General features: G+C 35.3%; 1 protein-coding gene across 1 annotated transcript in view; it reads left to right on the top strand.

The window, feature by feature from the left end:
* The window catches only part of rab21 (RAB21, member RAS oncogene family), a 13,015-nt gene extending 1,905 nt beyond the window's left edge, over positions 1-11,110 (top strand). Inside the window, exons 2-7 of the mRNA XM_016256315.1 lie at positions 1,836-1,895; positions 2,875-2,982; positions 3,679-3,742; positions 4,263-4,317; positions 8,759-8,847; positions 10,383-11,110. Coding sequence (XP_016111801.1) covers positions 1,836-1,895; positions 2,875-2,982; positions 3,679-3,742; positions 4,263-4,317; positions 8,759-8,847; positions 10,383-10,525 — 519 coding nt within the window. The 3' untranslated portion in view covers positions 10,526-11,110. The remainder of the gene's footprint in view (positions 1-1,835; positions 1,896-2,874; positions 2,983-3,678; positions 3,743-4,262; positions 4,318-8,758; positions 8,848-10,382) is intronic.
* Positions 11,111-11,967: the final 857 nt, after the last annotated feature.

The following is an 11,967-nucleotide window of genomic DNA, read 5'->3' as shown; positions in this document are numbered from 1 at the left end:
TCTATAAATGAAGCACACAGACTTTATTAGAGCCACAGAAAGACAAACGTTTTGCTGAAAATACACAATTCATTATGTACATTAACAACGATTCGGGACCAATATAATGTAATTTAAAGGAAAACTATGTGAATGGTCCTCTGTGGCGCAGCAGGATTTGCTGTCGGCTGCATTTAAATCCGCGTCTGACGTTTCCCGCTCTGTTCAGCGTGCAGTATCACGTGTCTAAACAAATAGCACTTGCTGTCAGTGATTTCAACCACTAGAGGCCGCTCTCGCACTGTATAATGACAGCAGACCCTTCTCAGCCGCTCCAGCAATGGACGCAACCCGGGAAAACTATCGGCAGGGATTTTTGACGATAACCGATAGTTCCAGCAATCAACTATCGGTGCCGATTAATTGGCAAAACCGATACATCGGTCGACCTCTATTTTCTACTTTGTAATTTTCTCTTTTACATAGGAACCAAAGCCTTTAATTCGTTTGTGATGTGTACACAAGGTACTGTTATCACCGATATTTGCTAATAATGGATGAGAAGTAATAGAATGAAGATCAGAAAATGTTATAAATGTTTGGATTTGATATCATTACTAAGTACGTCCACAGTTATTTGACTACAAGTTAGCTTTAGTTTATGGTTTATCCATTTCAACATTTTGTCTCATTGCCATAACACATAATTAACAACACGCATAAAAAAAATCCATGTCACACATCATTGTAAAAACATGCTTGAATAATCAAAGCCATGATGACATCTTTATTAAAAAAGCCTTGTGATAAATCGGATACAGTACACCACTGTTCAAAAGTTTGGGGTTGCTCAGCAAGGCTGACTTTATTTGGCTAAAAAACACAGGGAAGCAATATTTATGTATGATATTATTAACATTTATTATAACAGTTTTCTATATTAATATGTTATGAATGTAATTTGTTCCTGTGATGGCCAAGCTAAATTTTCAGCAGCATTACTCCAGTGAGTGTCACATGATCCTTCAGAAATCATTCTTATATGCAGATTTTATGCTCAAGAAACATAACTATTATCAATGGAGTAAATAATTGCATTGATAACAGATGTGCATTTATTTTATATAACTAAAATTTATATTTACTGGGTTAGTTCACCCCATTTTCTTTGATCGTTTACTCGCCCTCATATCGTTCCAAACCTGTATGACTTTCTTTTTTCAGTGGAAACTAAAACTGTTCGGTTACCAACATTCTGCAAAATCTTAATTTGTGTTCTGCAGAAGAAAAAAAAAGTTTTAAAGGTTTAGTACAACATGAGGGTAAATTAATTCTGACAGAATTTTCACTTTTGGTTGAACTTTCCCCTTAAATAAGCAGTATGACACAAGCAAGAGAGCTGTTTTACATTAGTATGTATTTTTTGTTTTGAAATGTCTGCATTATAAACCCAACATTAAATATAATGGAAGTCCATCAACGTTTTCATCAGTGTGGTTACGTTTAGAATGAGGATGGACTCATAATAGTTCATCCATGTTACTGTGTAAGACTATAAAACATACAGAAAAGGCTCCTGTGGCCTTGTTGTGACACTGTGAAACCTGTTATGTGTTATCAATGAACTTTTTCAAGGCATGTAACATGTAATGTATGATATCATTTCCAAACGAAATATTACACATGCTTGTATATGTTTTTAAACATTACAGTAGGGTGTCTGAACTGCTATGTTTGCCTTTAGATGACTATGGCGGTAAATGGCACACCAAAAAAGATTTTCGAAGTTTGAAATGTAAACAGACTTGAATCTAATTAATTAATACCAATTTATGTGCTTATGCCTTTGTTTGCAGGCATCGTTCCTCACAAAAAAGCTCAACATCACAGGAAAGAGAGTGAATCTGGCTATATGGGTGAGTCACACAGTAGCATTTGTGTAGAGGTTGATCTTGAATAAAAGATTAAGTAAAGTCTTTGTTTTGAATAGATGTTACTGATCTGTGAGAATTAACAGCTCGTTTTCAATAGTTGGTGGGTTGCTTTCTTACAGCAGCATGAAATCTGGTGCCTTTCACATCCTGTTTCACTTATTTAATGAGAAAGTTGGACTCAGCTTGTGGTTTCAAAGATATTAGTTTGAGTGGATTGTTAAAAGTGGCCGTTACCAGAAAATGGAGCCCAGTGATTGGAGGGAATGTCAGCTGTATAGGGAAGATGTGAAGCGAAGCAAATTATATTTTATTTTAACTATATATTATGTTTTAACTATGTTATGCTTTAATAAAATATGAATTACTTTCTTTGCAATGACATGCAAGTAAATTATTCACACTCAAACCTAGAACATGTATTAAAAAGTAAATGAGGACCGTTTTGCTTTTACATTGAGTTTAAATTGTTTATTGACTTTAGAATCAAGGGAGTCAAACACAAGAATGCTCAAAGTGTCAGATTTGTGCTTTACTTCCAAGTTCCTGACAAGAATTTATCCAGTCAGTTGCCTATAGAATGTGTTGAAAAAATGCTGGTTGATTGGTTCTTCCAAGCTGGCAAGACAAGCCAATCAGTCTCTAAAGAAAAAAAATATTCCATGACTAACTTGTAAGACTTGTCTAAGCCTTTTATGCAACTGACCACAGTTCAGTACTTTTTAGCCCTCCTCCACCTCAGCACCACATGTCTAGGTCTGCTATAAAAGGTTTCTTCCTACTTTACCTAGCAGTAGCATGTATTTTAATTCCTGTATTTCTGAGAATGTTTCAGCAGTGAGCCAGCAGCAGCAACATTTTTAGTTCAGGGGATAAAGAGTGTTTTCTCAGTTCAAGTTTCTGTTATCTGACCTGTTAGTTGCGGTTTCTTTATATATTGAGTATGTGTTTATTTTTATCACAGGACACTGCTGGTCAGGAGCGTTTTCATGCCCTTGGACCCATCTACTACAGAGATTCCAATGGCGCACTATTGGTGTACGACGTCACAGATGAGGACTCCTTTCAGAAGGTGAATGTTTTCTTCACTTACGTATACATTAAGGCCCAATCCCAATTCTATTTTATACCCCTTCCCCTACCCCTCCGCCTACCCCTTGTCCCTTGAAACAGAGTGTCAAGGGGTAGGGGTGAAAATATTCCCCTAAGAATTGGGACACCACTACTATACGTCACACGTCATCATACGCCGTCTAGCTCCTACAATACACACACATGCTGGTGTGCATTAGATTCTTTAATTACTGTTCTATAAAACGGAGGGGTAGGGGAAAGGGGAAGGACTAAGGGGTAGAATTGGTATTGGGCCTTAAAGTCCAAAATCAATTAATAAATATATGAGAACCAACGATAAATGTGTTAAATCAACTGTCAAGTTCTCTATAGTGCTCCACAACGCAATACACTCTTAAAAATAAATGTTCTTTATTGGCATCAATGCTTTCACAAAGAACCTTTACCATCCGTGAAACCTTTTCATTCCACTAAAGGTTCTTTACAGTCGAGGAACAAAGGTTCTTTAGATTATTAAAATGTTCTTCACACTAAGAAAAAAGGGTTCTTTTAAGAACTGTTCACTGAAAGGTTCTTGGGGGAACCAAAACTGGTTCTTCAATGGCATTGCTGTAGCTTTTAGATAAATGCGGTAAATATGATTCATTATTTGTTCTTGCTGTATATATCGGACTAACTTTTGTTTTCTTGACAGGTGAAGAACTGGGTAAAAGAGTTAAGGAAAATGTTGGGGAATGAGATCTGTTTATGTATAGTAGGTGAGTAACATTCATCATTTATTAACATGTTTTGTGTCTTAACACGTTTGTTGCTTATTTATTTGGTCTAGCCTTTTTTTTATTTTCCCCTGTAGTTTTGGCCTCTAGCCAAATAGATATAAACATGTTACAGGGTTGCCCTGGTTGTAGAAAATATGAGAGAATTTGAAAATAGTAATAGCCTGGGAAACTCACAGAAATGGATTTACAGTTATGGGAATGTAATTTTAATCTAATCTTTCAAATATTTTGTCAGTTATAACTTGATTGCACAACCTTAAAAAGGATTTACTTGAAATCCTTTTTATTAGAGCTGCTATACAGCAGAGTTTGGATTTGTCTTATATTTAATAAAGTTTGCATCATTAATTGTTTTTGTTTTTTTACTTTTAAGCAGCTTTGAAACAATCTGTATTGTATAAAGTCAATAAAGCTAGCTTGACTTCATATCGATTGAACTATTTTGGTCTAATATTTATGGTTATCTGCTGTGAATATTTACTATAAGATCTTTTTTTAGGCAATAAAATTGACCTGGAAAAAGACCGACATGTTTCAGTGGAGGAAGCAGAGGGGTATGTACTTCTCATGTTTTTACAGGATTTAAAAATTTGCATTGTGGATAACAGACCATATGAAAGAAACCTTGTCTTTCTGTTTAATGTGTGGTTTTGTACATGCAAATTGACCGACACAGCAGTAATTAGATATCAGTGTCATGGCATGCGAATCCCAGGACAAAGTTCTATTTTTACAGCTTGAAGCTCGTGCTTTACTCCTGGCCTTGGAAAATATAGAAAATGGACAATAACTAAATTTCTTAATCTTCACCATCCCATAATTAAAATTATGTTAGCTAAAGTTGATAGCTTGTCTGGTAATGAGAAAGCAGACGTCAAGGAGGAGTGTCAAATTCTACCCTAAGATTTATAAACTCTTTAATGAATAACATGTGGCAGATGGAATGGGATGAATGCCATGGAAGTAAGTTACATGAAATAAATCCTAGTATAAGAAGAACATTTTTTTTTATTAATTTAAAATCTAGGTATGATCAAGTTGTTTTTACTAGGCACTGTTTAGGGCATGTAAGACTCACACATAGTTATTTCTTTAAAAGGTGAGCCACCACCATTATGCCTTCCTTGTCAAACTACAGTAAATGACTGTTAAACATTTTTTATTGGACTGTACTGTTTTTAATGCGAATAGACATTAGTTTTATTCAGAGATGTTTAACGTATGTATTTAAAAATGTATCACCTGAATGTTTTTTTAGATTTTTGTGTAGTAGTATTAATCTTAAAAGTCTTATAGCATCTTGTTAATTGTGTGACCTTAGTTATTTAAAGGGGTCATATGATGCGATTTCAAGTTTTCCTTTCTCTTTGGAGTGTTACAAACTGATTGTGCATAGATAAGATCCCTGAAGTTGCAAGAGATATTCTTTATCAAAGTTAAGACTCTGCCACGCCCCCCTAAAACGGCTCGTTCTAACACGCCCCCACATATCTACCTCACTATGTGGAAATATTTGCGTAATGCCGCCCAAATGTTCACGCAAGGAAAGAAGGCGAGAGAGAGTGAGCGGGGGGGGGTCACATCACAGTGGAGTCAGCTGTCTTAACCGTGGCTTGTGTACTGCAAACACATACCAGCTTCATCACTGTGTCTGTCACGCGACTCTGTTCCCCTTTCCGGCTCTGTCTTTACATTTATTTTGAAAGATGAAGCTCGCGATTATGGTAAGGGGCGTTACATTTCCGACGAGTGCTTGCGGTGTTCGGCCAATCACTAATTGCTATGGGAGTTGTCATCTTCATCCCCACAGCCGATGCAATCCGATGGGACTTGGGCAGAAATCATGTTCATGGATTAGCTCATGTTTTAAAGATTTATTAACATCGTAGTATGAGGCAGGGTGAGGCTGAAAGCCGTCGAAGTGAAACGAGGCCGCTGAACGAGTGCGACACACAGCTCAAGAGCAGCGGAGCTTTTATTATGCCACAGTCGACCGCTTCCGCTCCTTCCGGAAAGCAGCGGAAGTAAGCAGCGCGCTGTTTTATCATACTAGATGCATTTGAACGTTCTGTTATAATGCTGCTCTGTGCGGGCGTCACATGTCTAATAAAACGCATAGCATATTGAAGCGTCTTTGGTGTTTCTATGTTTTCTACAAAACAAAACCGGAAATCGAGGGTGTATGACGTCATTGGCAGGCGACACAATGACACTATAGACACGGTCCGTGTCACTAGTTAAAATTGCTTATTTCTCTGGATTTAAACTTTTTTCGAAACATTTGGGATAATGTAAGTACACAAGCAAAATATATAAAATTGTTCTAGTGATTTTTGGATATTTTAATAAAAAAAATCTTACATATTGTGCCAATAAATAAATAGGCTTCAATTATAAGCTATCAGCAGTGTTTGTTCATTAGTAATCAGATGTGGCTTGTAAAAGGCTGTATTGGTCAAAGCATCCTGAGACATAGGGGCCGTTTACACTACGGTTTCATCAAAAAACGGCAAACTTTTTATGCGTTTTGACTGTTCGTTTACACGACAACGGCCTTTTGGGGACTGAAAACGCATATTTTTGAAAATGGGTTTTAAAGTGCAAGTTTTTGAAAACAGCACCGTTGTCGTTTCCGTGTAAACACCCAAAACGGGAATCTTTGAAAACGGTGACGTCTTGCGCATGCGTAGTACGTGTTAGGTATAGACATGCGCAGTACGTGTCGATTTTAAAGGCAAACACGAACAAACATACACAACAATGGCGGAGTATATGGTACTGTTGTTGCAGCTCAAGAGTTTGCTAACGCTTCTTCGGCAAAGTGTGGATTTACTTCACCAATATTACAACCAACAACAGCGGAGACGCATCATGTACGTCATATAATCGTCACTTCCCTTCAGGTACTGTTTACTAACAAGGTGCCAGCGCCAACTACTGGCCTGGCATACGTAATACAGCGTTTTTGGCCGTTTTCGAGGATATGTGTAAACGCGAATCGTTTTGAAAACATTGTCGTGTTTACATGAAACTTTTTAAAAACGCAAGGGAAAAACGTTTTCGTTTTTGACTATATCGTTGTCGTGTAAACGTAGCCATAGCCATCGTACTCAACAAAATGTTTATATGACTACAGTTTATTTATGTATTTTGGTTTTGTATATATTAAAAATGTAAACACGCAGTTTTATATATTCATAATCTATAATGTCTTTCAGGCTAAATATGGTAAATTATACTTTTGACTAAGGATGTATGAAGATCACATGCATTAAAGACTGGTCACATGATTAAAACAATCACAAGATCAGTCCACACAAGTGGGTATAAAAAGTCTATGCACCCCTGTTCAAGTTTTTTTTTAATTCTTTTTGAGATGTAACAATGCAGAAAGTTAGATATTTTCTCAACCTTTAAAGTAATGTTGAAACCAACCTGTAAACGTAGCCATAGCCATCGTACTCAACAAAATGTTTATATGACTACAGTTTATTTATGTATTTTGGTTTTGTATATATTAAAAATGTAAACACGCAGTTTTATATATTCATAATCTATAATGTCTTTCAGGCTAAATATGGTAAATTATACTTTTGACTAAGGATGTATGAAGATCACATGCATTAAAGACTGGTCACATGATTAAAACAATCACAAGATCAGTCCACACAAGTGGGTATAAAAAGTCTATGCACCCCTGTTCAAGGTTTTTTTAATTCTTTTTGAGATGTAACAATGCAGAAAGTTAGATATTTTCTCAACCTTTAAAGTAATGTTGAAACCAACAAAATGAATGTTAAAAAAGAAAGAAATGTAAAAACTAAATGCACTTGGTTGTAGAAGTGTGCACACCCTTTTATAATGGAGGCATGGAATAAGCCAATCACATGCAAACTCTCACTGAAAAGTAAAGTTGTAAAAGTGATTGATATATACACACCATTTTTTTTAAATTAATGTGATATCATTATTTAAATCAAAATTACTTGCTTACAACAGTCTATTTTTCATATATCTGGCTATGGGGTAGGGTGGCCAGACGGAAGCCAAAAAAAAGCCCACCTAAATTTTGCCCAAACCATATGGCAAAAATGTTTATGGTCTGATGAAACCAAATTAAACCTTTGGGCCATAATATTAACTGAATTTCATCTTTCAGTTTGATGGTAGCTTGATGGTAATAAACACAAATGGCTTCTGAAGAAAAATAATGTTTTCGAATTGCGGAGTAAGAACCCAGATCTAAGTCCATTTGAAAAAACTTGAATGCCTTGAACAGCCTATACACGGGAGATCCCCCTGCAATGTGATCAATCTGGAGCTCTTTTGCAAGGAAGTGGGGAAAAAATGATTAATCAAGATGTGCTATGTTGATGGACTGTTGTTCAAAAGAAACAATTAAAAGCAAAAGGGGTTTCAACCAAGTATTTAGTTGAAGGGTGTCCACATACTTGCAGTCAGGTCATTCAAGTCATTCTTGTTTTTCCTTAAAAGTTTCTATTGGTTTGTTACTTGAATTTTGTTTGTTTTAATTCTGCATTAAAGATGGAAAAAGTTCTGTCATCCTGGATTCAGGTTTTTACAGATTTCATGAACAGGTGTTCAGACTTGTTATACCACTGTATATGGAAGGAATATGGTGATCTTTTCTGTCTTGCATTTGAAAATGTATTTCATTAAGTGCCACAATCTTTACATACAAATGCATTAATATCAGCCTACTCTTGTCTAATCTAAGACAAACATTCGTTCCAAAAATATTTTTTAAATCAGCATTTATGTCCTGTTTTCTAAACATCTCTGAAACAATCATACATTTAGGTGAAGCAAAATGTACATTTTTGAAAAAAATATTGACCAATCTTTTAGCTGTCAGGGACATTTTATTAATGATATTAGAAAAGAATGCTTACAGCACCTTTTAAGTGCTTTTTGGGAAATCTGTATAAATTGTTTTTATGTCCTCGGTTATTATTTTTTTTTGTCTTTTTTCAGATACGCAGAGTCAGTGGGGGCAAAACACTATCACACATCAGCCAAATTAAACAAAGGCATTGAGGAGCTGTTTCTGGACCTGTGTAAACGTACGTTATTTTTAAATGCTGTGTATACGGTCAGTCTGTCTGTTTTCCATAACACAACAGGCTTCATGATTAATCAAAATTGTGTATTTCAGAGTGCAACATGGCACTGTTCTTTCACACACAAGCAGCTCATTATGTTTTCAGTAGTGCTGTGAAACGATTAATCGCATCCATAATAAACGTTTTTGTTTATTTTCAGATACGCAGAGTCAGTGGGGGCAAAACACTATCACACATCAGCCAAATTAAACAAAGGCATTGAGGAGCTGTTTCTGGACCTGTGTAAACGTACGTTATTTTTAAATGCTGTGTATACGGTCAGTCTGTCTGTTTTCCATAACACAACAGGCTTCATGATTAATCAAAATTGTGTATTTCAGAGTGCAACATGGCACTGTTCTTTCACACACAAGCAGCTCATGTTTTCAGTAGTGCTGTGAAACGATTAATCGCATCCATAATAAACGTTTTTGTTTTATAATATGTGTGTGTTTTGTGTATATTTATTATGTATATATAAATACACACACATACAGTATATATTTTGAAAATATTTACATGTGTATATAATTTAAATTATGTATAAATGTATTTAATAAATAAACATTTTTTTAAATATATACGTGTGTGTGTGTATATATAAATACATAATAATCTTTTATTTTGGATGCGATTAATTGTTTGACAGTGCTAGTTTTCAGTGTCTCAGAGCGGCTCAGGTCGCAGGAAATGCTGCTCTACAAAACTCATCTCAGCATCTGACTTATACCGTGCATTAGGGAATGCGGCATATGCCAAATTTCTTCCCATGTTAATGAGAAGTGCTTATAAATCAGCTGTTGTATGCCCAAATACAAGCTCATTGGTTTAATGTTTGAAAACGTAATGTCACAATTGTACTGTAAAATATTATATGATATTTTTCTTAAATACACTTAACAGTGAAATATTATAAGTATTTTTTTAAATATTTTATTTAGTATTATTATTATTATTTTATAGTTATTGATAATGATTGATATTGATATTTGCCCAAATTGTGCAGACCTACAAACAAGCACAGCAAACCTGGAGCTTTTTTGTTTTTATTCTGCCAAAGAGAAAGGAAAACTTGAAATCGCATCATATGACCCCTTTAAATCTCCAGAACTATTTGTCAGGATTTCATGCATCAAATCACCAGTAAAATTTCACAGCGGTGTTGTAAACTTTGCTTAAAAAAGGTGTAAAAAAAAAAAAAAAAGCTTTTGTCAAAAAATAAATGTAGACGACGACTTTGTTTTTTTTCCTCAATAATTGTCTTTCCAAAAAAGGTTATTGACTCTTTTAATTGAAAGGTGTCGGTTTCATAAACTAAATGGATAAGAGTCCTACGTTTGACAGAACCAAGGAGGTTTTTAAAACCCTGTCTCACACAGTCATATGAGCGTCATGTAACACTACTTCATAAAGTTCATTACATTTTTTGTATTTTTTATTTTATAGTTCATTACTTATCTGTCTTTAATTTTTGTCATTTTCACTGGCATCTGTAGGCATGATGGAGACAGCTCAGGCAGAGGAGAGGTCAAGGGGGAACGGCACGAGTCACACAAGCACAGCCCGGAGAGGCGTACAGATTGTCGACGACGAGCCCCAGACTGCCATGCCCGCCGGAGGCTGTTGTACTTCCGGTTAAACACACTTACCCCCTTTTACCATACCTGGGACTGATAACGGCCTCTTTCGCCCTCCTCTGTGTAAGAACTGCCACTTCCCACAGCTACACTCACCTGCGACTGCTCTACAGCTCTGTCAAGCCATTTCTTTAACAGTTTGTTCCTTATTGAAAGGGTTGATTTGTAAGTCCATCCTTTGCCGGCAGACTTTAGGGGCCAAAAGATGCCAGATTGACCTGTTGAAAATATTCACAAATTATTACAAATAGGTACCAAACAATAATGTCCAGTCTTATAAAACACACATGCACTGATTCATTTCCCTAACAATCTGATATGTTAGCACTTTTTTTCTTTTGGCAAGGTGTTGTGCATGTAGAATCTTTAAAATCCTAGTTTTATTTTACGTCCAAGAAAAAAAAAAGGAAATTCTTTATTATTTAATAACTTATTTACAATTTCATCAAGCATCTACATGTCCAAAGACCTTTGTACTTGTAATCAATGGGCTTGTGTCATTCTTATACAGTCTCATTCTTCTGGCATTCATATCTTCTGTATCTTTCTTAAAAATGCAACATTAAAATCCATCTAGAACATTTAAACTCCTTGTAGATTTTGTCTTTTCTCTTCAACTTGCTGATTTACCACTATCCAGACTTTAAAAAGGCAAAAAATAAAAATTGTTGTTTGCTTGCTAAATTCTTTATAGGGAAAAAAATCCAATACTGTACTTTTTTCTTTTCAAGCTATCAATTGCAACAGTGAGTCAGAAAAGTGTACAATATTCAATATTAATGTTTTATGAATGTATAATGAATAATAATGGCTGTGGTAAGTGCTTTTTTTTTGGATTTTAGTTTTTTTTTTACTTACTTTTACAATGTTAAAGTAAACATTTGGACAGATTTTGAAAGTACTAATAGTTTCCCCAACCACATCATCTGTAAACACTGAGGTGCAGCTGTGAGCCTTCTGTGCCTTTAAATAAAAATGTCTAGATTGACCTACCTATTGTCTCCTAGCATATATTATTAGAAAAACTTGTTTACTTAATTTCAAAGAGGTTTTAAAGTGGGACAGTTGCATATAACCATGGTTCTAGATCACCAGATGGCATATCTCAGTGACACACCTGAATGTCCTTTTCATTTTTAAGAGCTCAATATAAAAGCTTTCAATATGTGAACTTAATGACATGTATATCAATAAATGTCTGCCTAAAAGTCTTCTGTCAGTCATAGAACCGTGGTTATATGCGTAACCAACATTCTGTTTCCTTGGTTTCAGTTTGCCAGAGGGCTTAACTGAGTGGACAAAAAAAGAATTCGGTCACAAGTGTCTGCTTAATATGCATCTCCCATATATTTTCATTTAATCATTTAGCAGACACATTGCAAATGAGAACAATAGAAGCAATCAGACCAACAAGAAAGAAACCGTATACAAGTGCTTTGACAAG

Source organism: Sinocyclocheilus grahami, unplaced genomic scaffold (assembly GCF_001515645.1).
Source record: "Sinocyclocheilus grahami isolate Dianchi unplaced genomic scaffold, SAMN03320097.WGS_v1.1 scaffold1417.1, whole genome shotgun sequence".
Taxonomy (NCBI): Eukaryota; Metazoa; Chordata; class Actinopteri; order Cypriniformes; family Cyprinidae; genus Sinocyclocheilus; species Sinocyclocheilus grahami.
Note: the sequence above shows the minus strand (reverse complement) of the source record. Positions and strands in the feature narration are given on the sequence as shown.